This window comes from Schistocerca piceifrons, chromosome 2 (assembly GCF_021461385.2).
Source record: "Schistocerca piceifrons isolate TAMUIC-IGC-003096 chromosome 2, iqSchPice1.1, whole genome shotgun sequence".
In the NCBI taxonomy this organism is placed as follows: Eukaryota; Metazoa; Arthropoda; class Insecta; order Orthoptera; family Acrididae; genus Schistocerca; species Schistocerca piceifrons.
The window spans coordinates 198,805,792-198,826,131 of record NC_060139.1 but is presented as its reverse complement, the minus strand read 5'-3'; the positions used below and the strand labels follow the sequence as shown (position 1 = coordinate 198,826,131).

Sequence of the window (20,340 nt, the reverse complement as noted above, 5' to 3'; positions counted from 1 at the left end):
GCAGGACGAGCGGACAGAGGTTCAGGGCATCCTCTTACCTTGGGTTGGGAAACTGCTCCTAAAAGCGGCACAATCAGCAATGACCAACGGCATGAGGATACAGAAGGCAATAACTGCATTAAAGACACATAACGTATATCCACAGGACGTGTGGCCTGTAATTGAAAAAGCATCATGATGACCTCTCCATTGCCAAAAGATTCCGGAATAGTCTCCCATTCGAATCGCCGGGAGGGACTGCCAAGGGAGACGAGAACATGAGAAAAAGATCGAATAATCAACGGAAAGATAACGTTCTACGAGTCGGGACGTGGAATGTCAGAAGCTTGAACGTGGTGGGAAGTTAGAAAATCCGGAAAGGGAAACGCAAGGGCTTAATCTAGATGTAGTAGGAATCAGTGAATTGAAATGGAAAGCCGGCCGCGGTGGTCGAGCGGTTCGAGGCGCTTCAGTCCGGAACCTGCTACGGTTGCAGGTTCGAACCCTGTCTCGGGCATGGATGTGTGTGATGTCCATAGGTTAGTTAGGTTTAAGTAGTTCTAAGTTCTAGGGGACTGATGACCCAGATGCTAAGTCCCATAGTACTCAGAGCCATTTTTAAATGGAAAGAAAACAAGGATTTCTGGTCAGATGAGTATAGGGTAATATCAACAGCAGCACAAAATGATATAACGGGTGTAAGATTCGTTATGAATAGGAAGGTAGGGCAGAAAGTGTGTTACTGTGAACAGTTGAGTGATAGGGTTGTTCTTATCAAAATCGACAACAAACCAACATCGACAACGATAGTTCAAGTACACATACCGACGTTGCAAGCTGAAGATAACGTATATGAGGGTACTGAAAGGGTAATTCGGTACGAAAGGGAGACGAAAGTCCAATAGAATGCAGTTGTAGGGGAAGGAGTAGAAGAAACGGTTGCAGGAGAATATGGGCTTGAGACAAAGAATGAGAGAGGAAAACACTCATTGAGTTCTGTAATAAATTTCAGCTGGTCAAGAATCACACGAGGAGAAGGTATATTTGAATAAGTTGGGTGATATGGGAAGATTTCAGTTAGATTACATCATGCTCAGACAGAGATTCCAAAATCACATACTGAATTGGAAGGCGTACCCAGGAGCAGATATAGACTCAGATCACAGTGAAGTAATGATGAAGAGTAGACTGAAGTTTAAGAGACTGGTCAGAAAGAATCCATACGCAAAGAAGTGGGGTACGAAAGCACTAAGGAATGACGCGATAGGCTTGAAGTTCTCTAAGGCTATAGAGACTGAGATACAGAATAGTTCGGTAACCAATACAGTTTAAGAGGAAAGGACATCTGAAAAGGGGAATCACAGAAGTTGTAAAGAAAAACATAGGCACAAAGAAGGTAACTGCGAAGAAACCATGGGTAACAGAAGAAATATTTCTGTTGATCGATGAAATCAGGAAGTACAAAAATGTTAAGGGAAATTCAGGAATACAGAAATGCAAGTAGCTGAGGTATGAAATAAATAGGAAGTGTAGGGAAGCTACATGAAAAATGTGAAGAAATCGAAAAAGAAATTATTTTTGGAAGAACTCACCATACAGGAAAGTTAAAACAATTTTCGGCGAACTTAAAGGCAAGGGTGGTAACATTAAGAGTGCAACGCGAATTCCACAGTCAAATGCAGAGGAGAGAGCGGATAGGTGGAAAGGGAACATTGAAGACCTCTATGAAGGGGAAGACTTGTATGATGTGGTATAAGAAGAAACAGGAGTCGATTTCGAAGAGATAGTAGATCCAGTATTAGAATTAGAAATTTAAAAGAGCTTTCGAGGACGCAAGATCAAATAAGCCAGAAGGGATACATAACATTCCACCAGAATTTCTGAAGCCATTGGGGGAAGTGGTAACAAAACGGCTATTCACGTTGGCGCGTAGAATGTATGAGTCTGGCGACATAACATCTGACTGTCGGAAAAATATCATGCACACAATTCCAAAAACTGCAAGAGCTGATAACTGCGAAAATTATGGCGCAGTCGGTTTAACAGCTCATGCATCCTATTTGCTGACCAGAATAATGTGTAGAAGAATGGAAAAGAAAACTGAGGATGTGTTAAACGACCATCAGTTTGGCTTTAAGAAAGGCAAAGTTATCAGGTTTCCAATGATAAAGGAAGCGAGACTAAAGAAAAACCGATTCATATGATTTGACGAAAAAGAAAAAGCGTTCGATAATGTAAAATAGTGCAAGATGTTAAAATTCTGCGAAAAATAGGGATAAGCTATAGGGAGAGACGGGTAATATAGAATATGTACAAGAGCCAACAGGAAATAATAAGAGAGGACGCCAAAAACCAAGTGGTCGGATTAAAAAGTGTGTAAGATAGGGATGTAGCCTTCACCCTTACTGTTTAATCTGTACATCGAAGGAGCAATGATGGAAATAAAAAGAAAGATTCAGGAGTGGGATTAAAATTCAGGGTGAAAGGATTTCAATGATACAGTGTCCTGATGAAACTGCTATCCTGAGTGGAAGTGAAGGAGAATTACATGATCTGTTGAGTGGAATGCACAGTCTGCGGAGTACAGCACAAGGATTGAGAGTAAATCGAAGAAAGACGAAAGTAATGAGAAGTAGCCGAAATGAGAGTAGTGAGAAACGTAACGGTAGAAGAAATTAAGGATTTCTGCTACCTAGGCAGCAAAATAACCAATGAAGGACAGAGCAAGGAGGACATAAAAAGCGGACTAGCACTGGCAAAAGGGGCATTCCTGCCTGAGAGAAGTTTACTAATATCAAACATAGACCTTCATTTGAGGAAGAAATTTCTGAGAATGTACGTTTGGAGAACAGCATTGTAGGGCAGTAAAACATGGACTGTGGAAAAACAGAAACAGAAGAGAATCGAAGCGTTTGAGATGTGGTGCTACAGATGAATGTTGAAAATTAGATGGACTGCTAAGGTAAGGAATGAGAAGGTTCTGCGCAGTATCGGAGCGGAAAGGAATATGTGGAAAACAGTGACCAGGAGAAGACATGGGACGATAGGACAACTGTTAACATATCAGGAAATGACTTCGATGGGATTAGAGGGAGCTGTAGAGGAAGCTGTGGAGGAAGAGCGAGACTGGAGTAAATCCAGCAAATAACTGAGGACGTAGGTTACAAATGCTACTCTGAGATGAAGAGGTTAGCAAGGAGAGGAATTCGTGTGGGACCACATCAATCCAGCCAGAAGACTGGTGATTCAGGGTTCGTGTGAGGGGTGCGGCGTAGACTCCATGAAGCCACGGATAGAAAAAATTGGTTCAAATGGCTCTGAGCACTATGGGACTTAACTTCTGAGGTCATCAGTCCCCTAGAACTTAGAGCTACTTAAACCTAACTAACCTAAGGACATCATACACATCCATGCCCGAAGCAGGATTCGAACCTGCGACCGTAGCGGTCACGGGGTTCCAGACTGAAGCGCCTAGAACCGCTCGGCCACCCCGGCCGGCCACGGATAGAAGCTGTCAACAGGTTCAAATTCAAATTGCTCTGAGCACTATGGGACTTAACATCTGAGGTCATCAGTCCCCTAGAACTTAGAACTACTTAAACCTAACTAACCTGAGGACATCACACACATCCATGCCCGAGGCAGGATTCGAACCTGCGTCCGTAGCGGTCGCGTGGTTTCAGACTGTTGCGCCTATAATCGCTCGGCCACTCCGGCCGGCTGTCAACAGATGACCCTACAAGTTGGTAATGGTTCCGTAATGGTGTGGGCTCTGTTAACATGGAACGGACTGGGTCTTCTGGTCCAACTGAACCGATCATTGACTGTAGATGGTTTTGTTTGGCTACTTGGAGACCATTTGCAGCCATTCATGGGCTTCATGTTCGCAAACGACGATGAAATTTTTATGGGACACAATGTGCTGTGTCACCGGGCCACATAGTTCGCAATTGGTTTGAAGCACATCCTGGACAGTTAGAGCGAATGATCTGGCCCCTCAGATCGCCCAACATGAATCCCGTCGAACGTTTATAGGTGATAATCGACAGGTCAGCACTTGCGCAGTTACGGGCGACTATAGAGGCAGTATGGCTCAATATTTCTGCAGGAGACTTCCAACAGCTTGTTGAGTCCACGCCATGTTGAATTGTTGTACTATGCTGGTCAAAAGGAGCTCCGACAAGATATTAGGAAGTATCCCATGATCCTTGTCACCTCAGAGTAGTGCATTATTATAGCCCGGATTTATGCATTGTGAGGAGGCGAACAACAGATGGAAGCAAATTTTGGAGTAACTGTTGTTTAAATTTCTCACTCTGAGTTTCGTTTACTTCTCTTAAAACAGTTACCTCGTTATCGTCATCAATCGGTTCTACTTGAGGAAGGCTCTCGTTGAGGGTGTAGTTTCTGGTTATGTTGATATCCGAGTGGAAGCATTCGCTGACCACTGCACTCCCGTCTGACGATCGTTTCTTCACCATGGAGACTATAGCGATGTTTATGTTGCTCCTGATCATGTAGTTGACTCCACAGCCCAGGAAGGTGATACACCACAGTACACTGGTGCATGACAGGCATCCTATAACAGAGCAATAGAAAAGTGTTTTTTCAATAGATCTGACAATGAATTTTGTTGTAATATCAGTACGTTCATCTCGAGATTGCTGGCATTAATATTAGTTTCTTTTGCTTTCTTCTTTCTCGTCAACTTACTTTTGATTTCAATTTAGTATAGTATAACGTATGCCACTGTACAAGATAGTGTGGCATTCCAGGTAAGTAAATTAAACATATTTATGTGTGACTCTGAAGAACATTGGATACATTTTTCAGTAAACATTATAATGCCTACAGAGCGTTTCTGCAGTTTCACTACGCAAGATGAGAGCTTTTAATAAGAAACGAGTAAGTATCAGTCTGAAAATCAACTGTTTTTTTAATGCCTCATCTTTCATTTTGAAAATTCAATCAGGTTAAGAACAACTTTATTTTCTCCTTAATTAGAAAGCAAGGAATTACGATGCATTTTTCCTCGATTGTCTGTAATACAGCATTACTTGTCTACTGTTAATAAACATTATTAAATTATTTCCAAGTTTGCGCCAAATGAAAATATATTAATCGGCTTGTAACTTTGCTTTCTTCCTCGCTCACGTCATCAATTGCTTATATGTGCTCATAACTGCATAGGCGTCCGCCCCCGGTAGGTTAGTGATCAGCGCGACAGAATGACAATCCTAAGGTTCGATTCCCGGCTGGGTCGGAGATTTTCTCCGCTCAGGGATTAAGTGTTGTGTTGTCCTAATCATCATCATTTCATCCCCATCGACGCGCAAGTCGCCGAAGTGGCGTCAAATCGAAAGACTTGCACCCGGCGAACAGTCTACCGGATTGGAGGCCCTAGTCACACGACATTCACATTCACTGCATAGGTCATTTCATGATGTAATTGTCCCGTATTACGACCACTTCGGTGATAGAGAATCTCCTCTGCAGGAACTGAAAGGAAAATTCCACGAAGGACGACACCTCTGTAGTTTGGAGACGACTATTATTGGTATATTTATTAAAATATTGTTTATTTCGAGACACTGCCACTTATGTTTTCAAGTTATCTGTTTCAACCTTGGAGATGAGATTTATTACAAGAATCCTAAGGGAAAGTAATTAAACCTCTAAGGAGATATCTTGTAAACACCTTGTTCCTCATATTTAGAGTGATCGTCATCAGCGACGGGGAAGACAGACAGGGAAGAGCAGAGCGTTTCGTCACTAATGACATCGACTTCCATGGGATTTTAAGCCCTATGCTTCCTTTTTTTCTAAAATCTACCGCGAGAGTTAAAGAGGACAGACAACAAGGGACCAACAGAACCGGGTGTGGGCAAAACGGAAGGAACTGCAAATTCGCTTCGCCACCAGTGCGGCAGCTTGGTGGATTCCGGGCCTGAGCTAGCGGCAGCTTCCTATCAACACGGAAGGAAGGAGAGGAAGATTAGGGCTTAACGTCCCACAGACATGGAGGGTGTTAGGGACGGAGCACAAGTTCGAAATGTTTCAAGAACAGGGGAGGATATTGGCCATGCCCTTTGAAAGGAGCCATCCCAGCATTTGCCTGGAGTGATTTCGGGAAAACCTGAATCTGGATGGGCGGACGCGGATTTGAACCGTCGTCACCCTGCATACGAGTCCATTGTGTTAATACTGTCGAGCTCGCTTTGTATATCAACACGGAGACATCGGTACATGGTCTGGGTTGATGGATGCCACCTTCTATCAACAGAGGGATGTGCTGGCGATATACAAGAAGATACTATCAGTGGTGTATACTCTACAAGGGTGTTCCACAAGAAAAGTATCATGCAGGTGGCGTTTGGCGAAAACAAAGGTTGTACAGTCGCCTCTATTCATGCTGTGGTTCACCATTTAGCTGTGCTACCATCTGAAGGATTCAGTGTTTCCAGTTTACTACTGTACTAACTATAGGGCCGGTACAACACCTAATTGTGTTTGCCAGAAATACGCTTCAGTAGTGGAAGATTCTGTATGAATTACACTCTAAGATCAAGAAATAAAAAAAGCGACGCACGACGAAGGAATTATCCGAAGGGGACGGAAACCGGGAGACGTGATGACCAAACAAATAAATGATTATAATTTCAGAAAAGAGAAAGATCTACACAAATTGAGCAAGTCAATAATGCGTTGGCCCAACTCTGGTGCTTATGCCAGCAGTTATTTAGTTTGGCATTCATCGACGGAGTTGTTGGATGTCCTCCTGAGTGATATCGTGCCAAATTCTGTCCAAGCTGTTGTGCTACATCGTCAAAATCCCGACCAGGTTGGAGGGCACTGCTAATAATGCTCCAAACGTTCTCAGTTACGGAGAGATCCACGACTTTACTGCCAAAGCAGGGCTTGGCAAGCACGAAGACAAGCAGTAGAAACTCTCGCCGTGTGCGGGCGGGCATTATTTTGCTGAAATGTAGGCCTCGGATGGCTTGCCACAAAGGGCAACAAAAAGGGTCGTAGAATAACGCCGATGTATCACTCTGATGTAAGGTTTCCGCGTATGACAACCAAAGGGGTTCTGTTATGAAAAAAAACGGCACTCAGACCATCATTACTGGCTGTCGAGACGTATTCGTTGGTATCCCACCGCTGTCCAGGTCGTCTCTAGACACTTCTTTGGCCTGAAATCTCACTGAATGGAGTAGAATTCTCTTCAGTGATGAATCTCGCTTGGAATTGAGCCCCCAAGTAGGATTTTCTTTCCAGAATGAGATTTTCACTCTGCATCGGAATGTGCGCTAATATGAAACTTCCTGGCAAGTGCTTGTCCGCGAAAGGCAAAGGTCCCGAGTTCGAGTATCGGTCCGACACACAATTTAAATCTGCCAGGAAGTTTCAGGATTTTCTTTGTCTTAGAGTGTGCATCTCTGGGGTGTACTCTTACATTACTTTTATCTTACGTTTAGCTGGTCAGCCTTTCTTATATGAAATCCATTGGCCTAGTGTTCTGAATATAACGGTGCCATTGCCGTGGAGGAAATATTTTGGAGAACGCTACGGCATAGAAGAGTCCTACACTGGAACGCTTTGCTGACATGCCTGACGTGAAGTTCCTCTGCACTTTCGTTTTGAATGTAACTGACGATCACACTACTGTCGTTGCTCATAGAGACTAGGTTCAAATGGTTCAAATGGCTCTGAGCACTATGGGACCTAACTACTGTGGTCATCAGTCCCCTAGAACTTAGAACTACTTAAACCTAACTAACCTAAGGACATCACACACACCCATGCCCGAGGCAGGATTCGAACCTGCGACCGTAGCAGTCGCGCGGTTCCGGACTGCGCGCCTAGAACCGCTAGACCACCGCGGCCGGCATAGAGACTAGGCTAGTTCTGTTGGGTTACCTGTCATCCCACATGGAAGGCACCTGTCCTCAACTGGTAATGAAGTGCACTAATATGCCCAAGTAGAAATTAATTTTGCTGTAGCTAAATTTATCCAACTGATAATCTCCCAGTATTTCACTAAACCAATGAGCGAACCGCAGATATTCCTAGTCTGAAATATTCTGAGTGTCTATGAAAAAGCCTTGAAGTTTGATTTTGCTAGAGTGTATCCAATATCGGAGCTAGAAGAATGCGGTTAACACACATCGGTTTCGCGTAACGGGGAGAAATGGAGGAAATGAAGCACTGTTGCTTACAAAATAAAACCAAAAACTGTTGAAACAGTATGTTTATTAGTCACTAAACAAACTAATGCTACTTACCTTATAACCAAGTATGTACTTAACCTAGAAACTATAGTTTGTATTTTATTTCCTCATTGTTTTGGTGTCAGATAGCTGACGTCCAGGTACATGAAATAATTTTTACGTTGATATTTTAAGTAATTTTAGACGCTGAGATAACGCATCACAGACTAATGGTACCTAGAACCGTCTGCCATTCTCAGTTGCAAAGATAATAGCGGTGAATGGCGACGTTTTGATATTTCGTCGACAAATTACTCTTGGTACATTTGGTACTAGACAATATCCATTTAATATCGTGGATTTCTTCAAATTGCTACTGAACTGATGCGTCTGTCTGTGTGGTGGGCAGGAGTCGTACTGCTGCCTTTTCCTGCTCTTCGTTTCGTACGCCCTTCAGCCCTTGTGTCACAGGGTTTTGAATGTAAACGTTTCAAGAAGAGTCGTCGAACAGACGCAGAAAGCTATAGGCCTATTTCACTGACGTCAGTCTGTTGCATAATTTTGCCACATGTTTAATCCTCGCGTATTGTGTCAATTCCGGATAATGGAACTCTGTTGGAATCAACACGGAATTCATAACACATGACGACAGTTTATTGCTGAAACGTGTCGTGCTAGTTAAATATTAGTAAAAAGTTACAGTAGAATTAGAAATTATTTCATAAATTTACAAGACACGCAGTCTTCAAAAGATTCCATATAATTCGGATAAATTTAAGATCAAAATTGACTCCGACAGCAAAGATTGTTTGAAACTTAGCTAGTGCTGTTTGTTCATAAGACTCAGAAAGCAGGGTACACAGGTTTCCAAGTTGGTGCGGTGAAGTTGCAGTTCCAGAATTCGTTCGATATAGTTTCTCACTAGCGCCTAATGAACAAAATACGAATGTACGAAATATCAGACCAGATGTGTGATTGGAATGGAGAGTTCCTAGCAAACAGAACACAGTACGTCATTTTCGACGGAGAGAACTTTTCTTCGGGCATTCCCCAGCGGAATGCTACAGGATCTTTACTTTTCCTATCCATACATACCGTAAAAGTGTGTATATTTATGTATTTTCCACATCGCCTCCTAAACCATTGGAACAATTTCAACCAAACTTGGTACATATATCACTTATCCTCTGGTAAGAACGACTGTGGGGTTATGAACCGCCTACCTCTCAAAAAGGCGGAGGTGGGGATGAAAAAGAAGAATAACTCATGAAGCTCCAATAGCCCGACTACATTAATCCAGTATTTGAGAACGAGAGCACTTACTGACTGCAAACTAACTTTGCACATAATTTCAAACCTTAAAGAGAGTTTTTCTTGCTGACGTCTCTCACAAAATAATGGAAGGAAAATAGATTATCACTTATGCATTTTCGTTGATCATGCAGTAAAATTGTCGCATCAGGCATGACCTAATTTATTGCTCGTTTACTATTAACTCTGTTTGTAACACATTTTGCACCCAGTATTTACATATAGCACAAGTGTACTTGCAAAAATTCATCATTGCAAGATGCATAGTACAGGAGATATGACGTCATAAACAATGAGATGCGTGAAACACTGTCGCATCACGTACGCGTTTAAGTTTTTTACTCACTTACTACTCATTCTATTCGCAAACCACTACGCCGCCGGCAATAAAATATATCGCTGGCAATTCCTACATAATTATATCATGGTACGACACATAGTTCAGGAGGTATGACGTCATAAATATGGAACTGATGAAAACGAAACTGCAGAGCGAAATTCGCTAGAGATACAAGTGAATTATGTGTACAGATATGTGAGATATATGTAAAATGTATGCGAAATGTGTATAAACCTCGATTTGAACCAAAGTTTGTACACATACTATTTACTGTGCGGAAAGAAATGCTGTGTGGGTACAACCAGCAACCTCCTACTGGTGTGTGTGTGGGGAGGGGTGGGGGCGTGAATAGGGGAAATAGAAGGTTCTGATGGACAGACAGGGAAGGGTAGGAAGGAGATGGACGCAGATAAAGGGGAAGGAGGAGCTGATCAGAGAGGGTGGAGGGGAAATTGGATAGAGAGGTTGGGAAGAGCAGATGGACAGAGAAGGGGTGGAAATGAGATGGACAGAGCGAGGAATGAGTAGGAGATGGATGGAGAGGGAGAAGAAGGAGATGCGCAAAGAGATGGGAAGGAGGAGGCAGACTTAAAGAGGAGGAGGAGAAAATAGAAGGAGAGGAGAGGTTGACACAGGGGGAAGGACATGAACACAGAGGGAAGGAGCAGATGGACAGAGGGGGAAGGAAAAGCTGGACAGAGAGAGAAGGGAGAAAGATATGGGCAGAGAAAGAGTGGAGGAGGAGATGGGCAGAGAGAGATGGAGGATGAAATGGGCAGAGAAAGGGAAGAGGAGGAGTTGGACAGAGGTAGGGGGGAAAGGAGATGTACATCTACACACATAGTCCACAAGTCACCATTCGGTACATGGCAGAGGGTTCCCTGTACCACTACTACTCACTTTCTTTTCTGTTCCATTCGCAAATAGAAGGAAAAACGACTGTCCGTAACCCTCCGAACGAGCCCTAATTTCTTTCATCCTCGTAGTTCTTACGCGAAGTGTACATTGGCGAGAATAGAATCGATGTGCAGTTGGCCTCAATAACTGTAGTTGTCGAAGTACCCTCCACCATACGTCACATGGTGACTTGGAGAGTTTAGATGTAAATGTAAGGAAGCTGTCGATCCTGATATAGAATTTATGAGATATGGAGACAGTGAAACCACTCTGATAGTTTTCGTGTTTAGTGAGGTCTGTGACTGGTGTGCCATCTTGAGCTTTGTGTTCAAGAATGAATACAAAGTGAAAAAGAACAGGCAGGTTACTTATAACTTCCAGAGACACGAAAAAAACAATAGATGATTGTGAGACTTCATCGGATTGAATGGTTGTATTACCTTGACTGTTTTATGGCTCAAGCGACGCAAGTGGTATCTTGGGGCGCCAGGTTGAGAGTGCAAACTTTGTACGCAGGGTGTGTCATAATTAGAAGCGAAAATAACACATTTCTGCGCTCATTAGGTTGAGGCTTATTTTTAAAGGTATCACTAAGAGCAAACGAACGGCAACCAATCCATAAGAAAGGGAGGCAAAGAGGGAAGGGCACCAAATGATGCGTCACTTGCGTGGAAAGTTGCTCTCGAAACGACACTGAGTGTTACAGCAAGAAAAGAAGCGACATACGTGAAATGGCAGTACGAAGTGCTCAGAATACACGCAAAGGACAATGTAGTCTGAGCTCTTAGGTACAAAGGATACTGTCAGATTACTGTTGCTGTGTCTCGATCGATACTAGAACACATATTAAACCTCTGTGAGGTGCGACAACGCGCGTTTAAACATTCTGGGCTCAAGAATGAGATTTACGAGTGCTTCCTTTTGAGTACACGCCAGCGTGACAGTCGTTACAATGGATTCTACAGTTGTGGTCGGTCGTAAACGCTCAATCAGAGGAAGTATACGAAAAAATACGAAGAGTGTATTGAATTTTACGGTCGCATATCGAAGAATTTTGACAGTACGGAAGTGTTCATTGACATGGAAGTTCGTGGTAAATTAAAGTTGTGTACGTGACTGGGACTCTAATTCGGGTTCTTTCTCTCATGCGGCCAAATTCTCTACCAGTCGCCAGCACACTGTGACTAAGCAATGTCTCCGCAAGATTCGTTCTTCTAGGAATGCTAACCCTGAAACTTACGCAGGAGAGGAGCTGTAAAGTTTGGAGGTAGGAGACGAAGTGCTTGCGGAAGTAAAGCTGTGAGGACGGGTCGTGAATTGCGCTCGGATAGCTCATTTCAGTCCGTTCTCGGCCGCCGTGGTGTGCAGTCGTAGCAGAGTCTACCAAACGCCAGTCAACCACATCAGTGATTTAAAGAACCGAATCGTTGCTGCCATTGCCACAGCTGACGCGGATAGGTTGCGCAGAGTGTGGGTAAAACTTCAATATAAACTGGATGTTGTGCGTACCAGCAAAGGCGAACATGCTGAAATTAATTAAACGGCATAAGAATTTTGTGACTGAGTGTGTCACATTAGCCAAATATGGCGCGAATATATTCACAGTTTGGATTCTATAACAGATTTAAGTTGTGCTGTATCTTTTAAGACACCATGGCTATTAAATTTTATTGATCAACAAACAAACTTCAACACTTCGGAAGACACGGGGAAACCAACAGATGCATCATTACCGATTTACAACTACGTGACGAATACATCAGCAGGCAGGCTGAATATAATGTTATGTACCAGGACAGTTAAAAACAGATGTAGTAAATTCTGAAACAGCACCTTCCACCTTCCCTGACCATTACTGTGACGTGACATATATCAAGATGCAACCACAGCAAATGAAACGTGCAAGTGAATGTCGGCATCCTATTGGACGGAGAATTAGAATGCAAATTTCATGGCGTATGGTGGACCTGTACAAAGCAAGTGCAGAAATATCCTCATGCACTGAACTCGAGATAGGACGTTCATATTCATAGGACATGCAGAAACGATTAGCATTTCAGACACCTCGGCTCAGCATCCGTTCTGCTGTCTAGTAGTCACAGGGCCCGTCATGGGCCCTGATAACTTGTTCCATTTGTGATGACATCGACGCATATAATACGAGAACGGCGTCCTGCGGTAAGGTCATCCATGCTCCATTCACCTGGTTCAAAAGTTCACCCGTGGTGGATGGCATTGTCATAAGCTGCACCCGTCATTTCACCATATCCCACACATTTTCGATTGGCGACAAGTCTGGTGACTTGTCGGGCCAGGGCAAAAAGCTGACATCCTTTGACATCAAGAAGGCACGTTTTAGTGCAGCAACATATGGTCATGCATTGTCTTGCTGGAAAATGGCGTCTGGGGTGTTGTGCACAATGGATATGGGTATGGGTCGCAAGATGTCATTCACATAGGTCAAACTGGTGCCCTGAACACGTACCAACTGTGATTTGTGGTTGTACCCAGCAGCACCCCACACCATGAAGCCTTGAGTTGGCGCTGTATGCCTTGTACGAATGTAGTCACTGTTATACTGCTCCCTCTGTCTGCGGCGAACCAAAATCTGCCCATCATTTTCAAACAAACACAACCTGGATTCGGCCGGAAACATATCTGAAACTATCTGATGCCATTCCTGTCCACAGTGACGCCGTTTCATACACCATTGCCGTCTAGCATGTTTCTGCACATTCGCCAAAGGTAGGCGGTGAAGTGGACAACGTGCAATTAAACTATGCTGTAATTAACGGCGACGGACTGTCACCCCTGATAGTGTACGGTGTATTACACCTTTCCGCAGTTGCTTCAGAGTCGAGGAGAACGCATATCTCCCCTGAAGTTCCATTCGGATGAGGTGTCGCACTTCTCGGGGGTTGGTCTGCGTACTGCGACCTGACCCATCTCTAATGTTCTACGGCCGTCCGTGAAAAATTCTGCACACACCCATCGCACTACCGAAACACTTCGTCCCACACGAGCAGCATTTCCTCGGATGGATGCCTCAGATTCTCTCATGCCAATAATGCTCCCTTTTTCAAACTCACTGATATGACGGTACGGTTTGCGTATACGTCTGCGGGGCACCCTGGACGTCTTCTCAAATCACACAAATCCATTACCTTCGGTTTATAGCGAGAACGAAGGTTTCGGGCACATTTTACCAGCGGGTCGTGTTGTGCTACGATATCGATGTTGAACCTGAACCTGCGGACAGAATCGACCTATAGTGTTCTATTTTTCTCTGAACATGAGGTTATATACAGGGACTGCACAGAAAAATGAAACATCGCGAGCAATACATGCTTAAACATAATACAGATGCAAGACAACCCTCAGGTGGTGCTTTTGTATTTGAGCACGAACAGTACTCGTGAATATTTCGTCAGTAGTGGTCAGATCGGTGTCTTGTCTAGTTGTGCGTCCATTGTGCCGTAGCTAAGTGAATTCGAACACTAGGAAGTTGTTGGCGCTCTTCTGGTGGGTGCTCCCTAACCAAGGCAGCCGAAGTGGCAAAATCAAGAAAGCATCATCCGCTAAGCCACAACGCAGACGAGATTGTATCTTGACTAATCGTGACAGACGGTCATTGCAGACGGTTGTGACGAAAAATAAGAGGGTGACAGTTGCAGAAATCATTGCAGAACTGAATTTAGCTCCAAAACAACACCAAGACAACTCCCTAAGCTGGGAATTGCAGATCGAGCTGGAAGCAGTACATCAGTGGTTCAAACGCCCCTAACGGAAAAACGTGGTTCCGAAGCCATAAGTTTTTTTCACCTTCTCGCCTACGATGCAGGCTGCTTACTGCCAAGAGTGAAACAGAGTGGTGAACTCTTTAGAAGAAACAAAAAATACAATCAAGTGTATGGTCAGCATATTTTCCGTAGGTAACATTTCTCAAAAAATAGCAAACCTATTTAAGTCACATAAAGTGAAAGTATCTTTCTCCACAAACAACAAACTACTACAGATATTTGTCCACTCTTTAAACAATAAAAAAGATAAATTCTCAAATTCAGGAATATAAAAATAACATGTAAAACTTGCTCAGGCTACCACATAGGACAAACTGGCAGGAATTTTAAAATTAGATACAATGAACACATCAAATGTTACACACATAACAAATTTATAAAATCAGCAATAGTAACACATATAAAATAACTGGGTACCTATTCTAAAACAGAGAAGATATTCAACCACTTCCAAAAATCACATACAATGGATATAATGCAGGAGCTTGAACGTTTTGTACACCACAAAAAGTAAGAACAAAATTTCTCAGCGACAAACTAGATACTGAATCGGTTAACTATTTCAAATGTTTTTCGAGCATGTGATAACGGTATTAGTTTTCGTAAATATGTACTTTTTCTCAATAAAAATGTAATCGGTAATTCAGTAGCCAACAGTGGTAAAAATACATTTTATAACTGACAACTTTGTAGCATGTTTTGATCACGAAAACAAACAGAGTAAGTGATGACTTGCGTGTGTGATATTCTGTATAATGGATGACACACAATACCTTTAAATAGACAAAGAAAAATATCTTTTCTAACATTAGCATTTAAAAACACTTAAAGATTCATTTCGTCCGATTTTCCGACTGCAGTATAACCTCAAAAAGACGCAAGGGAGGTAGAAAATCACACATGCAAACATTACCAAAAATGTTCATGTAAACAAATGCACTTGAAAATGAGAATAAAATATCGAAACTCGCTGTGAAATGCATGAAAAAGTAAATAACTGGTGCAGTTTTCATTATTTAAATCAGAGATATAATTCTCTTAACAAAGATTAGTTTGTGATCAGTGTTTACGTTGCTGTAGAACCTTGAGCTTAAGCAGCGCCGCATTTATGCAGAGATCACCTAGGCTGCAGAACAGACAAAAATTTAAAATAAAAATTGTCTCAAAATGAAATTATAATTAAATCACTACCCTAAGCTGTCGACAGACGTTGATATACATCAACGAGGACAGTTGGAAATGTGTGTCCCGACCCGGACTCGAACCCGTGATCTCCTGCTTACAAGGCAGACGCCCTATCCATCTGAGCCCCGAGGGCACAGAGGATAGTGCGACTGCAGGGATTTATCCCTTGCACGCTCCCCGTGGGACCCACATTCCCAGCTTAATGTCCACACACTACATTCGTAGTGCCCCCGCCCATTGCAGTATAACCTCAAAAAGACGCAAGGGAGGTAGAAAATCACACATGCAAACATTACCAAAAATGTTCATGTAAACAAATGTACTTGAAAATGAAAATAAAATCTCGAAACTCGTTGTTATAGGCATGAAAAAGTAAATAACTGGTGCAGTTTACATGTATATTAAAAGTGTCTCTGTTTTAATATTGCGGGACGCATCTTCTTATAATCTTAAAAGATGTAGACGTAATTACTTTGTGTGGGCTTATTTGGCTGAAGTTTTTAATGGTTGCAGTGACAGCCGGTCACTTGGCAATGACAGTAAGTCATTGAAATAGACGGTTAACGAAAATTCGGCAGTTTAAAGTGAATCGATTACGCAGACAGCCGATTTCCTTCGCACTTCATTTCATAAAAGGGAGGACACGTAAATTTTTATACTTCCCGTCGCCAGAGGAAGTTTCTTGAGGTTTAATATCCGGGGAAAACTACTTTCAGATAGGTTTATTCGTTAATGTAACATTGCCAGAAACGTACAAGACCCATTGTGTTTGACAAGATAACACATTGGCTTGTGATGCCACTACAATAGCTACCCACTATCCAGCCCACTTTGTACTTAAATGACCTTGAAAAGTGCAAGTGATAGTATGGGTTATCTGTATGACAGGGTCAAACACATGATGTTACAAGCCACGTCTCCGTATCTACGATATCATCATCATGTGACAAGCCCCGCTCCCCTTATATAATATGTCAATCACAATCTAAGAAGCAGCATATCATTTCTTGTAGGTAACGACACCCATGAAAATGAAAGAGTCAATGTAATCGCAGTATTTTAGTGGCTATTAAAACGAAACAGACAATCACAGTTCAGCTGCCATATTCAAAGGTATCTTAATTTTTAAGCGTAATATCTAAAATACGTAAGTTTTGTCATCAGTGACACACACACACACACACACACACACACACACACACACACACACGTACACACGCACACACACACACGTACACACGCACACTCAATGTTCAGTGCATGAACTTACAGGTTAAGCAACACTTTCGAATGTCCGTGGTTCATTCTCTGTATCGCATTTGGTGTAAGGCACAACAAACCTCAAATTAAATATTTCCACATGCAAACTGTTCTTTGAAACACATGATGCTTCTTGTCACAATGTTATTTCCACATCTAAAATGTCTGCAAAAGACATCAGCAACAAAAAATGCTATGCTTACTGCTAGTGTTATAAATACTCACACACACACACACACACACACACACACACACACACACACACAAATCTGTCAAAACTAAAGCCTAAAACATGACAGTGGAGTCTCAAATCAAGTGCCCGATGCTATTTCCATTTATAAATTGTTACAAAACACATTCTATGTTTAGGCCTAAATCGGGCAATATGCCAAAGCGAATCTGACTAATCCCATAACTGCCCAGAACACATGTTGGAGAAAATACTACATTAAACAGCAAGCAAATAAACAAATCTGTAGTCTGAATTAATTTTTTCATTTTTTTAGTAAATACTTTTGACCATGAAAAAAATTCAGATACTTTTGAACATGGTAGCTGTATTTTGATCGGCTGTTTCGACATTGAAATAGTAGGCTGTGATTGGCTGTCTCGTTTAGCTAGTGAAATACTCGGATGTGATTGGGTGTTTCGTTCTCATAGCTGTCACCGTTCCAAGAAATGAAGTTTGGCTTCTTGGATTTTGAATGATGTCATAGATAAGTCGGCATGGCTTGTTATGTGATGATGATGATGACTTCACAAATAAGGGAGACGTGGCTAATGATGTCACGTGTTTTCTCCTGGCATACAGATAATGTGAACTGGCACTTTTACATTTCGAGGACGTTTAGTGCAAAGTGGTCTATACCACCGACGTCATAGTATGATACGGCAACTATTATTAACTAGAAATCAAAAAGTTACATTGACAATATGTTTCTAAGAAAAATTACTCTATTCCTAGAAGAAATATTTTTGTTGTTGTAATAATTATTCTGCTACCAACTGAAAGTAACTTCAAAAATTTATCAGTATCACTGTTACAGCATTATGAGGGCTGCACCGGTCATCACAAGCGGAAAACAACAATGTAACAGCAAGGCAAACCTGTCATTGTAATAAGACGATTGTCTCCGTGTAATCTACAGGTATTATTAAGCACTGCCATAAAATACAAAGTTATCGTCATGTAAAAAAGGAACTTAAAAATTGAAGTGTCATACGACATTTCTTTTCATCTTTAAACTCATCAATTCATTAAAACATAAATCGTGTATCAAAATTATATAAAATTAAGTATTAATCTTAAATGCTTCGTTATAGGCTTTAAATTCGAAAATTACTTTAAAATACTATTTTTTTTAGTTAAATATATGAAAATTTCTCCAAATACGGCCCACACCATAGGTTCAATCTAGGGATCTATGGATCCTAAATGTGACCATGAACTAGGTGCTGGTTTTTCGTTTCTGGTAGACATTCAGATCCAGTAGTATTACAACAGAGCTGCTTTAACGTAGGGAAAGATGTAGCAGCCTGCAACTGACAACTCTCTCCCCGTGCTCTTATCTAAAGCCTGTGAATCAGTTATTACGTGCTCAGAGCGAAGGTGGCCTTGGGCTGACACAAAAGGAGTGACGCAGTCGGCAGCGTGGAAAATTTGGACTACATGATCTTCTGAATGACATAAACTGTCTAATGGATACAGAATATAGACTGAGAGTAAATCGAAGAAAGACGAAAATAATGAGAAGTAGCAGACACGAGAACAGCGAGAAACTTAACATCAGGATTGATGGTCACAAAGAAGATGACGATAAGGAATTCTACGACCAGGCAACAACATAACCAATGAAGGACAGAGCAAGGAGGACATAAAGAGCAGACTAGCACTGGCAAAAAGAGAATTCTTGGCCAAGAGAAGTCTACTAGTATCAAACATAGGCCTTAATGTGAGGAAGAAATTTCTGAGAACGTACCTCTGGAGCACAACATTGTATGGTAGTGAAACATGGACTGCGGGAGAACCGGAACAGAAGAGAAGCGAAGCATTTGAGATGTGCTGCTACAGACAAATGTTGAAAATTGGATGGACTGGTAAGGTAAGGAATGAGGAGGTTCTGAGCAGTACCGAAGAGGAAAGGAATATGTGATAAACAGTGACAAGGAGAAGACACAGGATTATAGGACATCTTTTAAGACATCAGGAAATGATTTCCATGGTATTAGAGGGAGCTGTAGAGGGCAAAAACTGTAGAGGAAGAACGAGATTGGAATACATCCAGCAAATAGTTGAGCATGTAGTTTCCAAGTGATACTCTGAGATGAGGAGTTTGGCACTGGAGAGGAATTCGTGACGGGCCGCATGAAACCAGCTAGAAGACTGATGACTCAAAAAGAAATCAGCAACCTCGATGTAGCTGTAGCAACAGTGATCACTAAAGTATAAAAAGCGATTAAAGGAAACAGAAAGATTTTCATTATTAGTAAACTATTTAAAGAGGTAGTCGTGACGTATTTCAAAGAGGAACTCCAAACATCTCCCGTTGGGAGAAGGATGTAGAGGAACTGTGACTCACATTTGAAAGGGTAGTTAACTATGCACTGATTAAATATTACCTAGTAGCACAGTTAATAAAGGCAGGAGGGGGCATCCATGGTATACAATCAATGTAAAGGAACTTCTAGAGAAACAGTTACATCTGCGTAATTGGTGTAAAACAAAGCATAGCCGTGTAGATAACAAGATACTAAATGAGCTGTGTTTGGCTATCAAACTGGTAATGTGTTAATCATTCAGCCACCACCGTAGCAGAATCTAATTGGAAGAGCTATGCAGAAAACCCAAAGAAATTCCTTTTATTTGTAAAGGCTGTCAATGGCAACAAACTTACTGTCCAGACACTCATGGGTACCGCAGAAACTGAAATTGAGAGAAGCCAAGGAAAGCAGAAACAGTCAACCGTGTTTTCAAATGTTACTTCACTAAGGCAGATACCGATGTATGCCACAATTTACTTCCCGCAACACGGCAATGATGCGTGATGTAGACTGTCAGTGTGGCGTTGAGAGATAGCTAAGACCATTAAAATGAAATAATGCTTTATGGCCCGGTGGAATCCTTGTCATATTCTACACATAACTCGCAGCTAAGTTGTCTCCAATTTTAAGTAGGAATACGGAAAACCCATCCAAATGATGCGAGTAATCACCGGAAGCAAAAACACTATCGGCAGCCTGCTAAAGAACCACTTCAAACTGTTTTGTTAGCTTCACCTGGTGGAAGAATAGCATATATCACCATCACAGCCCGCACAGTGCGCTAAATGTCACACATTTGAACACATCACCGAATATT

The 20,340-nt window shown here is 42.0% G+C and overlaps 1 protein-coding gene across 1 annotated transcript in view; it reads right to left on the bottom strand.

Moving 5' to 3' along the window:
- Window positions 1-20,340, bottom strand: part of LOC124775250 (sialin-like) — a 223,527-nt gene that overhangs the window by 92,689 nt on the left and 110,498 nt on the right. The window contains exon 3 of the mRNA XM_047250087.1: window positions 4,329-4,558. Coding sequence (XP_047106043.1) covers window positions 4,329-4,558 — 230 coding nt within the window. The remainder of the gene's footprint in view (window positions 1-4,328; window positions 4,559-20,340) is intronic.